Source organism: Misgurnus anguillicaudatus, chromosome 22 (assembly GCF_027580225.2).
Source record: "Misgurnus anguillicaudatus chromosome 22, ASM2758022v2, whole genome shotgun sequence".
Lineage (NCBI taxonomy): Eukaryota > Metazoa > Chordata > Actinopteri > Cypriniformes > Cobitidae > Misgurnus > Misgurnus anguillicaudatus.
The window spans coordinates 13,305,481-13,331,147 of NC_073358.2; the positions used below are offsets into that span (position 1 = coordinate 13,305,481).

Genomic DNA, 25,667 nt, shown 5'->3' on the forward strand with positions numbered 1-25,667 from the left:
CTGCTCAGGTGGGCGGAGTCTCAAGCGCTCCCGCTGTAGAGCTGACAAAGCATCGAGGGAGATTCTCTCACGAAAGAAGTTAGTGAGCGATGTTAAGCATTATATATTTGAACAAGTTTAAAAAGTCAATTATCTGTTTTATGCATACTAAATACATGTTTATCAGCAGATGGGGAACATTGTGGAATAAAAATAAAGACTTTTAGGTATCATGCTGCACTTGTTTTAAACAGGCACAATGATTTTCAGCATGTTACAATAAAATACACGTCCACAAACACTCAGAAGTTTACTTTTTGACCAAACCACACGAGCACATTTAAATGATCTGTAATAAAACAACACGTTTAATGCTTAAACTTCAGAGAAACAGATCAAATGACATGTTTAAGTTTATTGTGCACACATATTGAACACATTCGCGTTTCTGTCAGTCTCTCATCTATTTTGTAACTCCTCATTCATTTGAAACTTCAGAGAAACATTAAACAACATATTTACTTATTGTGTATGATAGTGAATACGTGTTGTTCACTCACTCTGTCTCGTACAGTGCATTAATCATCGTGTTCATTTATATAAACTTCAGAGAAACATATTAAACAACATAACTTACTTGAAAGCGAACCGTCGCGTTGCTCTCTCTCTCGTTCGTTCGCTCACTCGCTCTCTCTCTTGCACTAAGGTAACGTTAATCCTTTAGAACGTTAATTCAATCTTTAGAAAGATTATTAAAACTACAAGTTATAAGATTGTAGGCTCCTGTTTGTGTTTGATGGAATACAAACGCGTCGTGCTGTCAGTCATACTTTCTCTCGGTCACTCTCACTCGAGATAGCATCATGATTGGATAGCGCAGTTGCAGGGGCGGTATCATTATAATGAGATCCCTTAGCTACGTCATGCGGGGAGCGAAATCCGCATGACCTATTTATTCACATGCTTGCAGAGAGAGCCTTACCAAAACAAAGTTACAGGGTTGCTATTTTTCATGTTTTCTGGGTTGGTAGAAGCACTGGGGACCTGATTATAGCACTTAAACACGGAAAAAGTCTGATTTTCATGGAATGTCCCCTTTAACACATTCGTTCTTAGAGTGTACCATGAATAATGACTGAATACATAAGCTTAAGCAACAAAATATTGTTTATTGAGCCCTATTCGGACAGGATTAGTTTTACAGGGGTAGATGGCATAATGTACCTTGCTTCCAGATATCAGATGTGCAAACAACATGACACAGACAAGGAAAACGCGAAACACTGTGTTTAATTCCAGTTTGGGGAGAACGTCAGTTTCATAAACAGTTCCATGCCTCTGAGAAGTAAATTTGACTTTTTTTTTAAGTTTGTGTCGTGTTTTATTCAGAAACTGACTTGTAACTGACTTGTTTCTCCGTCTAGAACGCAAGTAAATGCTTCTTTAAGCGCTTTTATATTTAAAAGAAACCCGCAAATTAAACGCGATTTACGTGTATATTTACAGCTGGTCTATTCGCACTGGATTTGTATTACCTGAGGTAATTTCTCCGGACCTTTTTACAGAAGGTAAAAGACGCCGTAATCTTTACTGACATTGTCCGTAATGATTACTGACATGGAGCATTCGGACTGGACTAAAATCACCGAGAAGCTCTGATAAAAACTTGCTTTACCCCACATCCCTATGTAAAACTAATCCCGTCCGAATAAGTCGTTGTGCCCGGAGTCGGGCTAATGTCCACGCTAGCTGCTGTATGTTTTGCATTGAGATGCTCGATGTGCTGCGGTGATATGTGAATTCCTTGTTGCATAGCTTACACACAACCATGCTTTTATCGACGCTTACATCCGTTCGTTTTTTATAAAAAAATTCCCATCCACGGGTCCAACCAAAGCGATCTCATCAGCCTCTTGGTTCATGTTCACTGTGGTTTGTTGTGAAGTCATGAACGCTAGTTGGTGCTCCAGTATAATCGGTCCGCCGAAACTCATGAGAAATGTTCCGCGGTGCAAAAATAAGTGCGATTAAAATGCGTTAAAAATGTTTAACGCGTTATTTTTGTGTAATTAATTAATCTTAATTAACGCGTTAAAGTCCCGGCCCTAGTAATAACATATTTTAATATTGAAAATGAGTAGACTATTCCTTTAACGCAACACGCAATTTCTGTTTGACCCACAGCTGGATGAATTGAGATGACACATTTTTGAAAATTTGCCCACCCCAACTCAATTTGCCAGCACAGGTCACAAATGATGCAGCAGCAAACAGAAATGGAGAAAGAACAAGGTCTTCTAAAGGCAAAAACATTTCTAAAACTATGGCTGATGGTTCTGTTGAAAACGTAAACAGGCTGTTGTAGACATACATTTGCATATAGCATATATATTATCCAAATCCATGCTGATTAGAGCATAAAAAACTTGAAGTGTTACATTTAGGTAAATTTAGAACAGATAAAAATGTGCGATTAATTTGCGATTAATCGCGAGTTAACTCATGAAATCATGCAATTAATCACGATTAAATATTTTAATCTATTGGCAGCCCTAATATATATACACAGTGGCAAGAAAAAGTATGTGAACCCCTAGGAATGAACTGGTTTTCTACAGTGATTTGCCATAAAATGTTATCTGATCCTCATCTATATACATACATACATACATATACATATACATATATATATATATATATATATATATATATATATATATATATATATATATATATATATATATATATATATATATATATATATATATATATATATATATATATATATATATATATATATATATATATATATATATATATATACATACATACACATACATATTAGGGGTGGAATGGTACACAGAAGTCCCGGTTTGGTTCGTACCTTGGTTCAGGCGCCACGGTTCGATTCACTTTCGGTACAATGGAGGGAAAAGCAAAACAAAAATGAAGAAGGCATTTTTTTAGGCATTTTTTTTAGTACTTAAGCTAATCTTAAAAACATAGGTGTCCTTATCAGTGTTATTTTCAGATGTCATGAATATGAACTGAAATGCATTTAACATACTATCTCGTATTTCAAAAATGTATACCACTTTAAGTAATCTTGTACTCATCTTTCATACAAATATGGGTTCAAATGTATTACAAGTGTTACCTAAATACATTTTAAAATTACATTTTGGCCTTATTTCATATTAAATGTACTAAAGAACAAAAAAATAGGCTTGTAGGATCAATTAATAGGTGTGTACGACTTCACGAGGCGCTGCAAGAAACGACAAGTTAATGACATCAGAGTAACGCGAGAGCGATTTGAAATCAGCCTCCTCCGCAAGATTTCTCGCGGTACTCTGACGCTGATGGCGCTGCATAAAGTTGAGCACGCTTAAAAAACTGAAAGCAGCTGAACTCGACAGAACTGCCCTGCGTATGCCTGTTGTATATAGCAGGACAATTTATCTCCTACTTCTCAGCGTGAGAAATACAAAGTGTGGCGTTTGAACTGACTGAAATGCGTGTTTGTCAAGGTGAATGCGTGAGACTTGAGAGCCCTGATTAGATGTATTTCCACTCACATACCTAACAACTGCTGAACAACGCCGACGCAAAGTCCTCTTTTTTTCCACCACTCTCTCGCCTGTACTATTGTAACTGACTGGAAAACTGAAGCTTTGCCAAACTTGCGATCTTAAAGAGGCTGGCGGAACGTCTTGTGGAACACCACTTGCCATACTCGCTGTCGGCTGCTCATTCACTGACTGGACCGGCGTCGACGTGACAAAAAAAGCAGAGTGCCAGAGAATGTAGACGGGCTCTGATAGAGCGCATACATAGGCGGAGCTCAGCTGCATTGTCGCCAATCAGAGCTTCAGAGCTAAAGCGGGGCAACAGATTAGCTGTCCATAAAGAACCCGCGGATCTAACAGTAGTTCCGCATTACATTAATTATTTTGCACGCAAGTTTTTTTATTTTCATACCGTGTATTCTCCGTTTAAATTCATGCACCGAACCTGACCCCCGTACCGATTCGGTTCGAAACGAATACATGTATTGTTCCACCCCTAATACATACATATATATATAAATACACATGGCAGCACTGTTCGATATATTAAAAATCCATTCGCAATTTAACAAGTGTCGCGACATCATGTTTACCACGTTTGGTGTCAATCGCATGAAGAGGATTATTTAAAAATTCACCATATGCACTGTTTTATAGCGAAAGTTGTGAACTGTCCGGTTGTTCGGTTTATCCATCCAAAGCTGTCTGTTTTATATTCCCTGCACTTCGGTTACAGTCTGCCCGCCCACATGATCTGCGTGCTGGGATATAAAAAAGCCCACGAGTTGATCTTCAGTCACTATGCTCTAGCTGCTTTAACTCTGCTTGCAATTTTGGTGTCAGATTTCATCCGCACGCACACACAACATGGTGTTCATGAGCAGATAAGTCTGACAACAAAAAGAGGCAGCACTACTGTTTTTTAAATCTGTGGTGTGGATTAATTATTTGCGCGAGTAATTTACATAAAACATCAATGTAAAGATGCGTTGGTGGGGCAATGTGAATAATGCAAATTGGGCTTTGTTATTGCCGCAAACACGCGTTATTTGCCTCAGACACGTCTTGTTGAAAAAGTTCAAATCAAGAAGAGAATTCCCATGATGCTAAGGTAAATCCCACAAGTAATCTTGATTGAGGAATGCATTTTTGGTTTCTACAGCATAGAATGATGTTGGACTTAATAGTAGTGCAGTAAGGTATAGCCTTAATATACAATGTAAAGGGTAATATAGTAAGTAAAAAATGTACAAAATGGCAAATTTATGTTTACATGTGTTTATTTTTGTAAAATGTAAGAATTCATGTGTTCCCTAGTTTGAATGGGATATCATTTATATATATTTTTATTTAATTATACCTTATAACACTTTAATAGGCCAAGTCATCAGTACCGAACTGAACACCGTTGACAAGAACCGAAAATTGTATTGAACAGTAGACAAACTGTATTGTTGCATATATTGTTGCAAATATATTTTTTGCATTACAGGGTGTGCTACAGAGTCCCGCTACCACGCCCGTGTTCCAACCTTGGCCCAGTCCTAATGGCCGACGACTCTGACGTCTGTGCCAAAATTCAAGAGTTTTTGAGCATGTTAAGGGACCCAAAGTGCACGTCAGGAGCCTTAAATATGAGTGAAAATAAATGTACATTTGGTACCCAATTTAGAATCTACAATGTCTTGACATTATGTTGATCACGTTTGGTGTCAATCGCATGAATCCTTTTGGAGGAGTATTTAAAAGTTCACAGCCTGGTATTGTAAGGCTTTAATATGCCTGAAAATAAAAGTACATTTTGCCGCGTTGCCATGGGAACAGCGTTTGAGATATCAAAAATCCCTTCGCAATTTAGCATCTAAAATGTCTTGGGATCATCATGTTCACCACTCTTGGTGTCAACTGTATGAATCCTCTAGGAGGAGTATTTAAAAGTTCATTGCATGCAACTGTCAAAAAAATTCAACTTTGTGATTGACCTGTTGGTGGCGCTACACCCGGGACTTACAATAGGCACATCGACGCGATCGGAATCTTCAGCCGAACATATACCCTTGTGTGTCATCACAACATTTTTTGCCTTAGATATTAGACACTTTCTGTTTCTATGATTTCGCCTTAAATTTGTCTCCTCGCCATGGCAGCACTGTTTTAGATATCAAAAATCCCTTTAGCAAGTGCAATGTCTCGGCATCATGTTCACCACGTTTGGTTTCAATCGCATGATTCCCCTAGGAGGAGTATTTAAAAGTTCACTGCATGCCTTTTTAGATACAATCCAAAATGGCTGACTTCCTGTTGGGCGGAGCTAAAATGTTTGAGGGCAAAAGTTGTTTGGGTCGATGAGATCTATATATGTACCAACTCTTGTACATGTGTGTACATGTTTGCCTGATCTGTGGTTAAATATCGGTGGACTATTTTATGTTGTTACTGACCCGTTTGGGGACTGCAGGTAAATGTAACCCCACATTTTAGACGAAGGGGAGGCTAGTGAGCCACTTAAGAGAAACACCTTTTTCAGGCCTTTTTATCCACACTTAACAGACCACAACTGTGATGTGTGTGCCAAACTTTAAGTTAATCTAAGCACGCCAAGTGCCTTAAATATGCATGAAAAAAGTTAACTTGACACAATGCCATAGCAACAGCTTTTGAGATATCAAAAATCTGTTCGCAATTTATCAAGTCCAATATCTCGGCATTATGTTATCTAAGCCTGGTCACAATCACATAAATGCCATAGGAGGAGTATTTAAAAGTTTACCTCATGCGACTGTCAAAATACCCACCTACATTACTGACACACTTCCTGGTGCCTGTTGGTGACGCTATGTCCGAGATTCACAATAGACACATCGATGCGATTGGATTCCTTGGCCAAACACACACTCCGCATGTCATCACAATAAAACGTCTGTGTTTCAACCTTTGCCCGGTCCTAATGACCGACAAATCTGATGTCTGTGCCAAATTTCAGGGGTGTTCGAGCATGTTTAGGCACCCAAAGTGCACGCCAAGAGCTTAAATATGCCTGAAAATGAAAGTTAAGTTTGACACCTTGCCATGGGAACAAGGCAAGGTGAGATATCAAAAATCCCTTCCCAATTTATCATCTACAATGTCTCAGCATCATGTTGACCACTTTTGGTTTCAATCGCATGAATATCCTAGGAGGAGTATTTAAAAGTTCACCACATGCAACTGTCAAAAAATCCACCATTGTGATTGACACACTTCCTGGCGCCTGTTGGTGGTGCTATGCCTAGGAGTCACAATTGGCACATTGATGCGACTGGAATTTTCAGACGAACAAACACCCTGCGTGTCATCACAATAAAACATTTTTTGCCTTAGATATTAGACACTTCCTGTTTCTCTGATTTCACCATAAATGTGTCGCCTCGCCATGCAGCACCGTTTGAGATATCAAAAATCCATTCACAATTTAGCAAGTCCAGTGTTTCGGCATCATGTTTACCACGTTTGGTGTCAATCACACAAATTCCCTAGGAGGAGTATTTAAAAGTTCAACGCATGCATTTTTTTAAACAATCCAAAATGAGCGACTTCCTGTTGGGTGGAGCTAATAGGTTTTGCCAAAGTTGATCAGGTCAATGATATCTATATACGTTCCAACTCTCGTATACGTGCGTACATTTCTACCCGATCTGTGCACCAATGTTTGTTTTTGCATTACAGGGGGCGCTACAGAGCCCCTTTGCCAAGCGCGTGTTTCAGCGTTTGCCCGGACCTGATGGCCCACCACTCTGACGTCTGTGCCAAATATCAAGAGTGTTTGAGCATGTTAAGGCACCCAATAAAAAAAATTAAAGATGCAAGCAGCAATGGTAGGGCCCTCGCACGCATGGGTACAGCCACCCTATTGCCTTAGTAAAGCAGTGAACCAGGGGGACATGAATTTAAGTGCGTAAATTTAGGTGGGTATTCAAAGGAATTTTGATGTGCCACATCTCCTGTGTGCAGCAAGTGGCGCTATGACTGTAACTGATTATTGTTATATTGACGCGTTCAGGCCAGGACCCTTATCAAACGTGTGAAGTCTGGGATAGGTCGGACATTGTATGCCTGAGTTACAACAGCTCATGGTGAAACATCAAAATTTGACAGGCCCTCATGGACACGGTCTTTAACAAAAATTCAAGATCATCACAATTTGTCATTGCAAAGTCCTTAAGATCAGTCTGACCAAATATGATGATGATCTGATAAAATTTTATGAGCAGTAAATCACAGTGTAAACACATGACATTTCCTACTGCCACCAGGTGGCGCTATGCCTGTCTCTGAATATTGCCATGTTGATGTGTTCAGGCCAGGGGCCTCATTTATAAAGCGTGAGTACGCACAAAACGAGGCTGAAAACGTGTGTACGCCACTTCCCACGCAAAGGTTGTGATCTATAAAGAAAAACGTGATGGCAGAATGTGCGCACCTGTAAGCAAACTCTGACCCATGCGTAATTTTTTATGCGTACGTAGACTTTTAGTAAGGATTCTACGCACAGTTTTATAAATGAGGCCCCTGGACACTTGAATCCTGGGACAGATTGGATATTTTAAACCTGAGTTAGAACAACTTCCTATTTCCTGGCAAAATGTAGAAACTTGGCAGGCCGCCACGGACATACCCTCAAACGAAAAGTCAAGATCTCTGCAATTTAGCATAGCAAAGGCCTTTAGATGACACAGACCAAATATGGTTATAATCTGATTAAATCACTAGGCGGAGTTTGTTAAAGTATGAAGCCTGGAAATTACAAAATTTGCATCCAAATTACACAGAAAATTCAAAATTGTTGACTTCCTGTGGGGTTTAGAAATTGGATCCAAAATACTTTTTTGTAGGTCTTGGGGTGTTTTATGATCATACCGCATTTCGCATCTGTACGTTTAAAATAGTGAGGGGGCTGCTCTCTTGAATTTTTGAAGGTGGCACTATAGAGCCATTTTACACCCCAGTTTCTGAAGCCTATACCATATGTAAATATTTGCCACATTTGAGACGTGTGCAACGTTTTATGACTTTTTGAGCTTGTTTAGAACCTCAAAAATGTTATTCATTAAGCCCTACTTTGCCAGGCTGCCACGGACACGCCCTTTAACGAAATGTCAAGGTTGTCGCTATTTATCATAACAAACGGCCTCAAGATTAGTCTGACCAAATATTAGTCTGATGGAAGCACAAAGAAAACATTAGCGTCTGGAGATAACTTTAGTTACAGGCGCGAGTAAACAAGTAGATGTGATGTTTGCAATCACATCTTTTATAAGAATACCACAAAGCGCATCAAAAATTAGGCATTGTGTGTTTGTGTGTGCGTTTGCCCATCGATCGCGTTACACTGTCTGACGAAGCACACACACTCGCGTATGTCTGGAGATAACTTTAGTTATAGTCACGAGTAAACAAGTAGATGTGATGTTTGCAATCGCATCTTTTATAAGAATACCACAAAGCGTGTCAAAAATAAGGCATCCTGTGTTTGTGTGTGCGTTTGGACGTAGATTGTGTTACACGTCTGACGAAGCACACACACTCGCGTCTGTCTGGAGATAACTTTTAGTTACAGGCGCGAGTAAACAATTTAGAAGTCATGTTTCCAGCACTCGGATTAAAACTCAACACCTCACTGAATGCAGAGATGGAGTGTCCATTGACTGTGAGGTTGACTAATGAATATGGATGATCTCTGTTCTTCTTTTCAATTGAGCGGGGCGTGGCTCATTACAGATAATCCAGTAACAGGAGAAAGACGGTACGTCTCCCTCTTCTAATACAGTTAACAACGAATGACAATTTTGTTTTTTTAAAACAGACATTCCAAGCATTATGTAGACATTTATCTTTTGTTTCTATGACAAGTATTCGTTACGTTACAGTTAATTTTTCTGACGCGTATCTGAAAGGAGTTCACTGAGGGAGAGAGAACAAAACGCGCATCATGTTTTATTTTCCTAATTTTGCGAAAAGCACAACATTCTGTTTTTATTGGGAGTGGACAGAAAAAAACAAGACACTTTTACGTTTTAAATGATGTATAAATCATATCTGTATGTCCAAAATCAGCAGAGTAATCTAAGTCTCTTTGCGGAGTGATTGAAAAATAAAGAGTTTGCACCCACACCGCAGTCGACCCCAGAGTGTTAAATCTCTAAGAGCAGTAAAGCACAGCATAAAACATGGTATTTTCTGCTGCCGCTAGGTGGCGCTGACTGCAACCGAATATTACCATGATAATGTGTTCAGGACGGGACCCTTATCAAACGTGTGAAGTCTGTGGCAGATTGGACAATGCATGCCTGAAATACAACATCTTCCTGTTTCATGGCGAAACATCAAATTTTGCCATGCCATCACAGACACGCCCTTCAACCAAAAGTCAAAATCTTAACAATGTATCATCACAACAGGCTTAAGATCACTCTGACTAAAAATGATGATGATTTCATTAAATCTCTAAGAGCAGTAAATTATAGCGTAAAACAAGTAATTTCCTGCTGCCTATAGGTGGCGCTATGACTGTAACTGAAAATTGGCATTGAAATGTGTTCAGGCAAATATCCTTATCAAACGTGTAAAGCGTGGGTCAGATTGGACATTTTAACCCTGAGTTAGAACATCTTCCTGTTTCATGGCGATACCATCGACATTTGTCAATCCGCCACGGACACACCCTCCAACGAAAAGTTTAATGGAGCGGGGGGCTGTTCTTTTGAATTTTTGTAGGTGGCGCTCTCAAGCCATTTTTACATACCCAATTCTGCAACCTATACCACATGTACACTTTCGCCACTTCTGACGCTTGTGCAAATTTTTCAAGCATGTTTAGGCCCTCAAAAATGCAATTCTTTTCGGAAAATAATACTTAACTGAGCAAAAACAATACGGCTTTGCACCCACTGTGCTCGGGCCCTAATAAATTTGAGAAAAAACAATAGAACTACTGTAAACACTCAAGCTTCGAATTGATATTGCGCAGTAAACACTTTTAAAGCTGTTGGTACAAGACAGACGTTGGAATGGCTTAAGGACACGTTCACACAAAGCCTACATTAATTAATGCTTTTAAAATGTATTAATGCTGACTTACCACTGTATTTAACTGTATTTCGCATCTGACCTCTATCTATAGACCCCTTGCACGTGACGTCACGCTCTACTCGCGCGAAATATGGACGCCATGATGGACGGCGGAAGTGCTATGTTGTAGACGGACGGCAAGCCGAACAAGTACGTGTTTGTGTTCGTTATGGTCATTAAATGGTTATTTCGTGTTGCTATGATGCACCTACCATTACAGAAAAGTGGCATAAATACATTATTTTTACATGAATGTTATTGTTTAATGCTGCAGTGACACCATAAATTTCATAGCTGCCAACTCTTACGCATTCACCGTGAGACCCACGCAATTGACCCCATTCTCACGCCACACATCCATTTTCACGATGTAAGTAGCTAAACCAGTGCTCGCAGTACTGACACTTTTATATTTTAGCGTACCTTCACTGTCTTTTGCGTGCCACCTTCTCATGTTGCTGGTGCTTTGCTGCAAAGAGTCAAAGAGCATTTCACTTTATGTGGCGCTGCGCAGGAAGTTCGGCAGCGAGGACATCAGAGTACCGCGAGAGCAATGCGAAATGTTACAAAAGGGTCCGCCTTTACCTTTGCTCTCGCGTTACTCTGATGTCATACGCCGATCAGTCAGCTCCGCACCAGTCGAACACACAAAGCGTCAAGGTCTGGATGAAAAGCAGAGACCTGCCCGGATTCCACGCACGCAGATACCCTCAGAAACAGCAATTTTAATCAACCATCACTCGCGTGTGCATGTTTGCAAGCAGTACAAGCCTGCGTGATGTTTGCGGTGACAGGTTTTAATAAAAGAGAAAAGTATCAATTGATATTTGACATCTATAAACAATAATATATACGAAATATATATGGTCTTGACATACACATTATCTGTTGCTTTAGTTTAATATTAAACTACTCATTTGGTTTATTTGATTGTGACAGTCCCTCTATCACCAATCACAAATCATCACTTTACGCTTCTCTTTCTCAGTGGATAAACTGAATCAAAGCTGCTGTTATCTGCAGTTACAGAGACCAGTAGCCTATTCATTAGATTTTAAATGAACTTTTTTGGCACTTTTATCAGAAGGAAAGCATAATAGAAGTGTATAAAATAATAGTAAAGACTCTAATCCCAGGCATTTAAACTCAGTAAAAGCTTTTATTTCAATTTAATTTCTAAAATATGATTCGATTTGTATTGTGAACCATTTTAACGAAGTCTTTCCCAACTATTTAACACAGAAATAGCTAAAATCCACACTATTATCAATTGGCAAATGGTTAGGACTTATATAAAAAATTATTACCACAAACCCCCACCCCCCAAAAAAAATCTCACTCCAAGCTGAACTCAGAAGTTGGCAGCTCTGCAGACTTTTAAAAGCCTTAAGATCAGCACCAGTGTATGGGGATATCCCGTTTACCACATAGTGGTACAAATCATGCGGGCTGAAGTCGGGCAGACTCGGCGTTTAATGAGGTCCGTGAAAATTGAAGGAGGAAGAAGGTAAGGGTCGGTATCCAGTCCCGCTATCTCTAACTTCTCTAAATAGTGCTTTTTGTGAGGACCTACCAATGCCCTACCTCGACCGATAACGGCACAACAACTTCCTTAATATAAGAAGCCATGTATTTTAGTGTAATATATATTTAAACTGTTTAAAACGAATCAAAAATCCCGCTCGTCTATTACTAATCAACCTAGTGCGTCAGTGATTTTGCCGTCCAGCATGGCGTCGTCACGTGGTCTAGGTCACGTGTTTGCAAAGGGTCTATATTTAACTTTTTTTTTTTAAGCGATAGTTCATCTTAAAGGTGCAGTGTGTAGATTTAAGTGGCATCTAGCAGTGAGATTGTGAATTGCAACCAACTGCTCAGTCCACAGTTCACAGAAACACAGAGAGAAGCTACGGTAGCCGCCACAGGACAAACATGTTGTATACAGACAAAATACAGTAGTGACAAAACGTGCTCTGTAGAGCAGTTTGTCCGTTTAAGGCTACTGTAGAAACATGGTGACACAAAATGGTGACTTCCATGTAAGGGGACCCTCGGTGTATGTAGATAAAAACATCTCATTCTATGGTAATAAATACATAACAGTTCATTATGTATGGTCTTTATACACCACTAATAATATAGTTATGTATATGATATTGCATTTCTCTCAAGAGATCATTCTAAAAGTTACACACTGCGCCTTTAAAATGAACTTTTTCTGTGCATGTTTTTACTCTCTCAGATTTTGTTACTATTCACATGCATTATACGACTGATAGACCAAAGCGGTTGGAGTTCTACACTTAATCAACATACAAGTAACAAAGTCACCCACATCTTGGATGGGGTATTCAATTTTAAGATAAACTATCCCTTTAAAAATGAAATATGTTGTTAAACTATAACACTATCAAACTATACAGTAAAAGGATTGTTTAGCGTGAAACTTTACCTGTGCAAGTATCTGCAGTGCTTCCTCAGCATCCTGCTCTCTTCCAGTCCTTACAAGAGCCTCTAATTTCAACCTTTGTAGGTTCCGTGTCCAATCATCACATTTCCCAACACTCAACTTTAGCCCTGTATAATCAAAAAGCAATTTAAAATTTAGCTCTTTTCACACTACTTGTGAGGTTTCTTCAATAGTTGCCTTGTAATAACTCACTGCACTAAATATGGCTGCATTTACACTGCAAGCCATAATGCACAGGTCCAATTGTTTGACCATATCAGTTTTTTGTCCCATTTGTTTACTTTTCCGACACAATGTTTACATTTATGACATTATTTAAAAAACAACTTCTATTTGAAATCAATATCTGGCCCAAAAATTTTAGTTGTCATGAGCATCATGATATACATCCAAGTTACATTCAAGTCAGAGTTAAGCAGGTGTCACTGAACAGATTTAAAGTGTCTTTTAAGCAAATGTATTCATGTCACAGATACTTAAAGGCTCTCTAAGCGAATAATGTGCGACGTCACTTCCTGTTGATGTTTGACCTGTTTTCAAACAAACGGAGCGTAGCTAACACCTCCCCCTCCCGTACGTGCTTTCATGAACGCGCCCAACCCCCACCCCCAAATCCTTCTTGTCGTTTATTGGCTGGAACACTGTTATAGTTTCTGTTTGTAGGTTTGGCCACTATGTTGATATTGCCGTTTGTCGAGCCTGAGCTGTCTACAGAGATCGCGTTTTTTTACAGTTTGATCAGTGGACAGGCAGCAAGCAGATAGTGAGGAGATGTTTGCTGTATATAACAAAAAATGTTTTATGGTCTAAAACACGTCAATTCGCTTAGAGCGCCTTTAAGTAATACAATAAACATATTAACCATTAGTGGGATGCATATATGCATACAAGTTATCTGCATAGTTTTAATTCTTTGAAATAGAGGTTTTCACCGTAAATGCAAATACTTAAACCTACTATTAGTACAGACACTACAACTTTTTCTAACACATCTTAGTGTGTATTTTTGGTGTGCATTTTAAATGCTACCACTGTAAGGACCAGTTTGTAATGAAGTTGCCCATCAATGTACACCGTCTGCAATCTGAAAGTGCATGATAAAAAAGTAAGTGTCTCTAAAAAGAATCGACTCTGAACTGCTTTAATGAGACCTATGTATATTCAGTGTATAGTCAGTGTTCTTATAACTATGATAATGTGCTCTGCACCATGAAAGCAACTTTGGGTTTTTCCACTTCCAAAGGATGGTTATATTTCTATCGTGTTGAGTACTTATTAAATTAAAGGTGGAGATCAGCTTCCATGCAACAAATGGCAAAGAATGTTAACTGTGTGTGAATATTTTACATCAAAAGTGGCAAGCACATGTGACTCATTGCTACAGTCCCCCCATTAGGAAGCTGCACCTGCGAGGGATATTTCACCTACTGCACCTACTTCTGAATTTAAACGACTGCATTAAGCTGTTATCTCTGCATAAGTTGCAAAGTTTCAAAAGTTAAAGCTCTAAAACACTCGTGTTTAAATTAATAAATAGATGTTTTTCTTATATTTTAAATAAATGATAAGGAAAGAAGCAAGATTTTGGTTTAGAAACTAATGTTTTATCAGTTAGTCAAGTTTGTGCTTGGCTAACGTACAGTTGTGTTAAAAAAAGCAGTGCAACATCAGTAACCTGAAAAAAAAACATCAGTAACCTGACAAACCACTGTTTTAGTAGCAGTAATATTTCTGCATTGGAAATGACTTGTATGTAATAGAAAAACAGTAGACTAATTGGTAATGATACACACATTACTTGTTCTTAGTTATAGACTCATTTATTGAAAGTGGCGTGATCAAAATAATACAACCCCAAATCAGAAAAAGTTGGGACACTGTAGAAATTGTGAGTAAAAAAGGAATGGAATATTTACAAATCTCATAAACATATATTTTATTCACAATAGAATATAGATAACATATTAAATGTTGAAAGTGAGACATTTTGAAATGTTATGCCAAATATTGATTCATTTTGGATTTCATGAGACACACATTCCAAAAAGTTGGGACAGGTAGCAATAAGACGCCAGAAAGATTAAATGTACATATAAGGAACAGCAGAAGGACCAATTTGCAGCTTATTAGGTCAATTGGCAACATGATGGGTATAAAAAGAGCCTCTCAGAGTGGCATTGTCTCTCAGAAGTCAAGCTGGGTAGAGAATCACCAATTCCCCCCATGCTGCAGTAAAAAATAGTTTTCTAAGTTTCATAGAGACAAATTGCAAAGAGTTTGAAGTTATCTGCATCTACAGTGCATAATATCATCCAAAGATTCAGAGAATCTGGAACAATCTCTGTGCATAAGGGTCAAGGCCAGAAAACCATACTGGATGCCCATGATCTTTGGGCCCTTAACTCTTTCCCCACCAGCGTTTTTTTAAAAAGTTGCCAGCCATAATTTTTCATGATTTTCACAAAAGTTTAATGTCTTCCAGAAAATGTTCTTCTTCAAATATATAAACAAACAATATACCAAATGAAAGAACAGACCCTCTGCTTTCAAACAAAAAAAAACTTTCATCCTACCTTCAGTAGTTCTTTTGTAATAAGCTTTTGAATATGGGTAGGTTTCTGCAAAAACACCACATTTTGAGCAAAAAGCAGAGATAATTCAATTTTTGTGACGGACTTTTCATAGAGATCCCATTCAGAGCGATCTTTAAAACAGACACGGACATGCAGCAGCTTGCCATAGGGCAATACTTCCGGGTTTAAAAAGTTGCGGAAGGGTGCCACCTAGTGGATAATAGCGGTATTGCGGAAAGACGGAAATACTCGTCATTGGCGGGCAGTGTTGGGGCTAGTTACTCAAAAAAGTAATATTACGTATTACAGATTACTCTCAAAAATAGTGATGCCTTACTTTACTTTATTACTCCCTGGAGAAAGTAACTAGTTATATTACTAGTTACATTTTTTTTCTGGACAAGAATGTTTATTTGGGCAAGCCACAGCCAAGAAAACATCCAAACACAAAACTCCCAAATCAATAAAAAGTTACAATTTTATTAGATTAAATTTGACAACAATTTACTCATTCAAAATACAGGGATGACAACAGGCTGCAACTCATTTTAGTGTTTGTTGTTTCACCTCCCACCTCTACAATGGGTGTATAGGTGCACAGGAACAATCCTTCCTAAAATGAATTAAACTTTCGTTTACAAAGACGTGAAACTCACCGAGTGGTCAGGGGTGTATACTGATATGGTCACACAAAAATCCCTGCAAAATACGCATTCCAACAGGTTTTATCGTAGTTTTTGCCAACTCCATTGACTTGTATTAGATCGGCTGTGAGGTACGGTATAACTCCGCGCTGGGAACTTTGTTTGTATTCTTGCAATTGGCAAAGGCGGATTATCGCCATCACCTGGGCTGGAGTGTTTATTATTCAAGCTCTCAACGGAAGAATGTACGGGTGTGAGGCGTTTGGAAAAATAGGTCCACAAGTTTACAACGTATGCTTAAACACCTGTTGGAAAGCATCTTTTGCAGCGATTTTTGTGTGAGCATATCAATCAACACCCCTGGCCACTCGGTGAGTTTCATGTCTTTGTGGACGGGGGTTTAATGCATTTTGGGAACGATTGTTCCAGTGCACCTATACACACATTGTAGAGGTGGGAGGTGAAACGACAAACACCCGAAAATTCTCGGGGCACCCGCGTGTGTCGAAATTTCAGTCAAAACCGTTCTATTACATCATAAACAATCTGAAAACAGGGCTTTAAAGGGCGTTTTGCAGATTAAATTTTTCAACGAATTTGTGCAATTTGCTTGTTGATAATAAACATTTAAACTGTTATCCATTGTATTTTATGTTGTTGGGTATCACAAAACCCGAAAAAGTATGAAAAAGTACAGCGGTTTGCAATGATTCTCCTTTCCCCCACAACGCACTGTATGACGTCACGCTGGGGAGAGAATTTACCAAAGCCGCCTTGAGAGCATTGAGAATGACTATAGAAAGACGAGTAAACAGGGAGCTACACTGCGACCAAAATGGTCGCATATGCGACCTTTTGAACTGCCGTTGCGACCCTAATTTTTAATGGGTCGCAAATGTGCTACCTAATGTTTTAGACAATATGCTATGATTTACTATGAGCATTTATTAAAACATAAATGTGGATTTTAAGAATACGTTTTATAACGTGCTCTGAGCCATCAACACGTTGGCTTCATTTTGCGTGAAAGCACGTCGTGTCTCTCCCCATCAGTGTGCGTTTGCGTGCTCAGCTGTTTCTCAATGAATTGGGTGCGACGCGACGCAAGCGCAGTGTCTTCCATGTTTCTGAACTTGAGCAGAGGTGTTTCTTCACTGAGGACGCGGGACCCGTATGGTTCCGGGTTTATATTTTAAATGGTCTGTCGGGTCCGGTTAGGTCCTAGTTTAATTACTTTGGGTCCCAAGTCTGATTAATATTGAGTTTATAACCCGAGTCGATCGGAAAACGGCCATGAGCGCTACCGCGCTAAAGCTCGAGTGCAGTTTAGCGTGCCTTCGGTTTCTATGGCGATGGTTCTTGATACGACCACGCGCTGCGTTTTCTTTCTCACATGTTTTTAATAATCTTATTATTAATAAACCATATATTTTCTAAAACCATATCCATATTAGGTTTGCACAGATTGTAGCAAAAAAGCAGTGCTAATGTCAAGCCCATTGCACTAAACGAGCAAAGCAATGTAAAGTTTGTCACCGGGACAGCAAGTAGATTTGAAAATAAAATAAGTGGAATAATATTATTGAAATAATAAGTGGATTAAGCTTTTTAAATCGGCAAGAGAGAAATAGAAAGATAGAGCAGAAGCAGTAAAAGTGCCTATTTAATAGAAATTATTACCATTATAACATCAGTCATAACATCAGTCACATTTATAATCTATAGACCTGCACTGTCTATTAATATACTATACATAGTATTGTATTATATTGAGTTTGATAAAAGGGGTCTAACTGCTTCATATATCAGTGCAAAAACAGTAAGTGTTTTCGTGGTGCTTTGACAAACAGTGTCAGCTTTGTTAATGGCAAAGAAAGTTTGGGGTGGTTAGATTGATGAAATATAATGTGAAATTAATATTAATTTTCAATAAATCAAAGTATTGTGTTGTGTCACACATTATTAGTTCTTCGTCACATGTATAGTAGACCATTATTTGTCAGTGGGTAATGATTGCCCTTTTTACCGGTTACCACCACCAAGTAAATTTCAGATCTGTGGGAAACACTGACTGCAACGTTTAAGAAAACAAGGCGGCATGTGGTTTAAAAGATGGCAAGTAAAATAAAAAGCATATCTGTATGCAATACAGTTTCATTATTGTTCATTATTAACCAGAGCGCCTTAATAAAACTTGAAAAAAATATGTGCGACCAAATCATATTTTGCGCCAGTAACTGAAAAAGTTGGTAGCGCAAGTGCCACCAGTGGAAAAGGTTAGTGTAGTCCCATCCGGATGGATGGATGGATGGATGGATGGATGGATGGATGGATGGATGGATGGATGGATGGATGGATGGATGGATGGATGGATGGATGGATGGATGGATGGATGGATGGATGGATGGATGGATGGATGGATGGATGGATGGATGGATGGATGGATGGATGGATGGATGGATGGATGGATGGATGGATGGATGGATGGATGGATGGATGGATGGATGGATGGATGGATGGATGGATGGATGGATGGATGGATGGATGGATGGATGGATGGATGGATGGATGGATGGATGGATGGATGGATGGATGGATGGATGGATGGATGGATGGATGGATGGATGGATGGATGGATGGATGGATGGATGGATGGATGGATGGATGGATGGATGGATGGATGGATGGATGGATGGATGGATGGATGGATGGATGGATGGATGGATGGATGGATGGATGGATGGATGGATGGATGGATGGATGGATGGATGGATGGATGGATGGATGGATGGATGGATGGATGGATGGATGGATGGATGGATGGATGGATGGATGGATGGATGGATGGATGGATGGATGGATGGATGGATGGATGGATGGATGGATGGATGGATGGATGGATGGATGGATGGATGGATGGATGGATGGATGGATGGATGGATGGATGGATGGATGGATGGATGGATGGATGGATGGATGGATGGATGGATGGATGGATGGATGGATGGATGGATGGATGGATGGATGGATGGATGGATGGATGGATGGATGGATGGATGGATGGATGGATGGATGGATGGATGGATGGATGGATGGATGGATGGATGGATGGATGGATGGATGGATGGATGGATGGATGGATGATGGGATGGATGGATGATGGGATGGATGGATGATGGGATGGATGGATGGATGGGATGGATGGATGGATGGATGGATGGATGATGGGATGGATGGGATGGGATGGATGGATTGGATGGATGGATGGATGGATGATGGGATGGGATGGATGGGATGGGATGGGATGGATGGATTGGATGGATGGATGGATGGGATGGATTGGATGGATGGATGGGATGGATGGGATGGATGGGATGGATGGATGGATGGATGGATGGATGGCATAACGTTAGCATATCTTCGTGTAGAAAGTAAACAAACAATTAACATACTCGTGCATGCTGGCTTGAGGGGGTCCATGATCCTGCCTGAAATGGGTGTAACTTTATGCAATCTTCAGCACAAACGGTTTTGGCAGCATGTCTCTAATCCTTGAAGGTGAGTGAAGCACGTCACGTCTGTTCGCGGGTACCAGCAACCCAAACGCACTCACTTTCTTACAGCCAGTAGCGGAATGGCAATCGGGAGAGTGGGGACTTTCCCGGTGGGCCGATCTGATAATAGTTATACATTTCGAGTTATATTAGCAACACCGTCTGGCGGCGTGATGTGCGGCCGGTTCCCGCAGCCCGCTGGTCAAACTGCAGCCTCTCTGCTCAACAAAGTATACAAGTGCTCAACCTGTTCGGCAGGTCCAAACATGTACAGGATTTATAAAAATACGGTGATCAATGAGCGGTTCCTCCTCAAATGGCATAGCCTGTCGTGATGTAAAAAGCCGCCGAACGCCTGTTTATTACAGTATGTATGCGGTCGGATCCGAGTATGCTGCAGCTGCTGACTGCTGCTGCATAAAATGATCGTGTGATTCGTTATAATCGCATAAACAATATAACAAAGCATCCTTTTATTTCACAAAACAATATATTTGAGATATTATTTGATAGACTAGTAAGTGTGGATTAAGGATGTTTAAAAATCTCTAGCCTGGTGGTCAGGACATGAATGGATCAAATCAGCAGATTTGCGAAGTTTTATTTATCTCCACATATATCATAAATAATAATTATCATGGTAACTTTGCAGTATAACACATTATATATTTCCTACGATGTATATATGATTTCCAAATTATATACGTAAGTATTAAACAGCAATAAATGTCTCATCTATCTCTATGGCTCTGGCTGAGTCTTTCTCCACTTCTCCCCAACGTGACGTCATCACAGAATTGCGTTAAAAAAAACGTTAATACCAAAAACATAAAAAAGTGGTCTTTAAGACCATTTTTGAGACATTTTAAAAATTATACACATATCTTGAGTGATTTATGTACCCATTAATTGACAGTGGTGGTTAACCTGCAACACGCACTTTAAGTGTAAAATACCGAACTTGTCCTTTAAAGAAGGCAGTGAACTTTGAGCTTTATCATTTTGCAGGTATTATTTATTTTCTAACAGCAACTTATGTTCTAGAACTACTTCACTACTGTACTTAAGTAAAAGGTCGTATCTGTACTCTACTGAAGCATTATTTTTTTCTCCTACTTCCACTTTTACTTCAGTATATATTTTTGATGAGTTTAATACTTTTACTCCAATAAACTTTTTATGTGCTGCACCGTTACACGTTACACTCGTTATAAAAATGTTACGAATCATTCCAAAGCCACATTATCACTGCCAGAGCGGTGATACACATTAGAAACACACACATCGTGGTCTAAACCAATCGGAGATAGTGAAGGGCGGACCCCTCCCTCTCACTCACAAATATGAGCCGTGGTTGTGGACAAATGTGAAGCGAAAAGATAGCCAAAGTGCTCGAGAGACACAGAGTCTGTGCGTGCAAGAGAGAGAGAGAGAGACAAAATGCGTGAAAGAGGCCGAATCTGTGCGCGCTAGAGAGAAGGAGAGCCAAAATGCGCGAAAGAGACAGAGCCTATGTGCGCGAGAGAGGGAGACAAAATGCACGAAAGAGACCAAGTCTGTGCACGCGCGCACACGAGAGATAGAGAGAATGCCCGAGAAAGGGCGAGTGTGCGTGAAAGAAGGAAACCTAAATACATTGAAACACCTTGTACCTTTACCTATTACCATTATATTGACTAATATTTTACTGACTAATACTGAATTCTCTATCACCATATCAGTTAAATTAATCTGAATTAATCTGAACATTCCTGTCCTTGTACTGCTGCTACAGCCAAAGGAATTGTGAGTGTCCTTTAGCTTAAACATTTGAAATAATATAAACAATAATATATTCAAACTTTTGACTGTTTTCTTAAATAACTACATTACACAATACCTGTACTTTTACTTTCAGTATTTGAGTCATTTTAAAATAAACTACTTGCAATACTTAATAACAAAACATGTTTAATACTTTAGTACTTCCCCTTAAGTGTGGTGCTTAAAGAGCACTTTAACTTCTACTTAAGTTACTTTTTTGATAGAGCACAGGGTCCCTAGTACTTTATACATGTCTGGCAACATTACACACTAACTAAAAAGTTTGAAAAATGAGATCCGGAAGAAAGTTACCTTTAAATATATCCACTGCTGAATTTCTAAGTAAAATGGACTGTTCTATTATTGCTCAAGAGGAACAATGCAATTTGATTAAAAAGTTGATTTGGGGGGGGGGGTATAAAAAATGTAGCAAAGTTTAGGATGCTCAGCGTAAATGATCTGAAATGCTTTTGGGGGGGGGGGGGTCAATGGTAATTCAAGCATTCTGACTTATTAACACAGTTATAGAGTTGTTTCCTCATGCTAAATGTAGGCAAAGTGTCAAAAAAGCACTTGAGCGTGTTACAGAGTATTTCTGTGCCGAATGCACTTCGCCAGGGTTCTTAAGTTTTTTTCGATTACAGGTCCAACTGAAGTTTCAGGAGTTTTCTATACGTATCATTTCTTTATATGGGCACTTCCCCCGGAAATCCCCGTCCACCCGTCAATCAGCGGGAGACGCTACAACTTGCAAACATCTTATCACGCGATACAGCTTTGTTTAATTTCAAAACTCAACAATGGCACGAAAGAAGAAGTGTGTTTTTGGATGTAAGGAGAAGAAAGCCAGCCTTATGAAAACAATGGATATAGTTTATTTTCCGGGGTAGCAGCGGAGTTTTGCTTGTGTGTTGATGCGCTGGATTTTCCCAACCGGGTCATGAGTTGCACGCGGTATGTAAGACTTCTCTCTTATGTTGGAAATAGGCACGTGCAGATTATATAAATGACACGAACATGTAGTGAATCATTAGTTATAAGTGTTGTATAGTGTTGCATGACTCGTACTCGCTCCACCCGCGGTATTAACTCCTCCTCCTTCATTTTTTCGTACGTTATTGGAAAGATTCTGTAAAGCTAATCATTCTTTTAGAAATCTGATTAAACTAAAGACACTTCGGAGATACAAAGGATGTCATACTACTCTATAGGTACTCCAGATTAACATCAGAAATGCAGAAACAGCATGTGTTACGTGAGCTTTAAAAATGGCAACAAATAGCCAAAACACATGAAGGAAAAAAGCAACTTCTGTTATAATAGATCAATGAAAAGTCAGTATGGCAAAGATTCAGCCTTTCATTACCTATAGCAAGATCAAAGATTATCTAAAATGATTTGTGAGTACTGTGACAGTCAGAAGACATCTGATTAAAGCTAAGCTGTTTGCAAGAAGCCCACGTATAGCACCACTGTTGAAAAAAGGCATGTGCAGAACCACATCAACACGTCCACTGACCTAAAAAAATGGCTAAAATAACAAGACAGACTTGATCATTTTGTTAATGCTTTGATTTGAAATTGAATGCTTCAAATTTGAATGTAATGTTTACAATGCATTAGAAATAAGGAAATAAACTATTTAGAAAATTTTTGCACTTTATTTACTTTTATTAGTACACTATTTTTAACACAACTTTATGGTAATGGCCATATACTTTTTTGAAACCAGCTGTATAAATGCGGACAAACCAATCTCAAGAAACTAGGCCCCCTAGCTAGCTAGAGCAGAGTACGGTAGGCTCATAAAAAGAAAGGGTTAGATAGACAACTTATAAAATGCTTTAAAGGTGCAGTGTGTAATTTTTAGAAGGGTCTCTTGACAGAAATTCAAAATAATATACAAAACTATATTATATGGCAGTGTTCTTCATTGCGCGGCAAGCTTTAATTTGTGGCTCGCATGGCAGTAAATAATACAGTGATATGATCATGCAGGCATGCGTTTTTTCGGTTTTCTCTGCTCCGGACGCTAACTTTGTTAGAAAACCATACCTATTAGATCAAGATGCACGTCGAGAACCGTGTTCAATCGCATGCAGCGCTTGCACAGAGCGATAGTCATATGACATCAAAGTACCGTGAGATCAGACTGCTTGTTGTGCTTTCGAATTGCTCTCGCGGCACAGATGTCACTCGCCAACCGTTCTGTGCAGCACCGCATGAAATTACGAGAAAGGTGGCCCCCTGGTGGTTTGGGGGGCACTGCATAAACATATTATAAGAATGCTTAGCATTAAAATTCCTGTTTTTGTCATTAAGGGAAATCATATTGTCTCAGACTGGTAAATGATAAAGAATGATTTGCCCTTGTATTTATTGCATTGCAACAGATTGACGGATTGATAGGCAGACATGCTATTTATGACTGCATGTAACTTTTGATACTTTGCGGTAAATGCGGCTCTCCTATTGACCCTGACCTATCAGTGTGGCTCTCATGAAAAAAATAGTGAAGACCACTGTTATATGGGGTGTACAAAGACCTTTCATAATGAACCGTTATGTGTTTATTACCTTAGAATGAGACGTTTTTATCTACATACACGAGGGTCCCCTTACATGGAAGTCGCCATTTTGTGCCACCATGTTTCTACAGAAGCCCTTGACTGACAACTGAACTTTTTTTACTAAGTTGTCTCCGATGATTAAATGTTTGTCCGGCGATGGCTACCGTGTGTTTCAAAAGCGAGGGATAAGCAGTGGACTGAGCCGTTGGTTGCAATTCACATCATCACCATTAGATGACGCTAAAATTTACACACTGCACCTTTAAATTAAAAGTTTCAGAATAACATTGCTATTCAATTTCAGTACTAAGGCCAACTGTTCTGAAGAGTTTGCTATAATCATAAACCATCACACCTAAGCTAATTGTAGACTACACGATTTTTTTAATTACAGGCTTGTGTATTCAATTAGGGTTAGGACTAAACTCTTTAGGACACTGGCCCTTCAGGACCGGAACTGAATAGCCCTGTTGTATACATTTATACCTATTGTAGGGGACTCAAAAACAATATTAGGAAACTTTAAAATACCATTTGATGTGAACTCACATAGACATGTTTCATATATACAGATGTGGCCTTTAAGAATGCGCATTTTCTCCTGCGGCATACGACAATTCGTCCCTCTAGAGCGCAGGTGACTAACAGGGCGACCGCGGTCCGTATCCGGACCCAGAAGCCGTCTCATACGGAACCGGATCTACAGACCCAGAAGGTTATGACAGGGGAATTACTATTTTACCCGTGCAGATTTTATAGTTTTGCGGTTGTGGTTTAGCGGTTGTGGTTTAGCGGTTGTGGTTTAGCGGATGATGAAACAGGCGACAAAGACCATTTGTCTGCAAGGTAATCCATCCCACGTATTACCACTCAGCCAATCAAGTCTGCGCATTCCAGGCAGTGAACATTGCGACTTTACAGTGCAGAGATGAGAAAGTAAAGAGGCAAGGTGCACATGAAAAAGATGGTTGTAAGAAAAAGAAAGATAGCAATACATGTAGAAAACAAAGGAAGAGAAACAGACGACTGTGCCAGAAAAAGTTAAGAAAAAGACGAGTCCGTTTTAGGGACAAAAACAGGAGTGAGACAGAGAAAGGTAACAGACAAGTGAGACAGAGAAAGGGAGAGAAACAGATGAGTAATATGGAGAAAGGGAAAGAAACAGATGAGTGAGACGGAGAAAGGGATAAAAACAGACAAGTGAGATGAAGAAAGGGAGAGAAACAAACGAGTGAGAAGGAGAAGTTATAAAAATACAGAAAATGGAAACTCAGGCTTTTCCTCACTTGATTTAATTTTTCTGAAGTTAAACGCTTTATTTGAACATTTGAACATTTTATGTATTTTCTTTTAATTTGAAATGCAGCCCTACAAGTATTTAGTTAATGAGAAAACATT

At 39.3% G+C, this 25,667-nt stretch overlaps 1 protein-coding gene across 3 annotated transcripts in view; it reads right to left on the reverse strand.

The window, feature by feature from the left end:
• The window catches only part of skic3 (SKI3 subunit of superkiller complex), a 244,054-nt gene that overhangs the window by 164,158 nt on the left and 54,229 nt on the right, over positions 1-25,667 (reverse strand). For all 3 annotated transcript variants that reach the window (XR_012365143.1, XM_073860218.1, XM_073860219.1), the window contains exon 11: positions 13,108-13,232. Coding sequence is in view for 2 of the 3 variants with exons in the window: in XM_073860218.1 (XP_073716319.1) it covers positions 13,108-13,232 (125 nt within the window). In the remaining variant the exon portion in view is untranslated. The remainder of the gene's footprint in view (positions 1-13,107; positions 13,233-25,667) is intronic.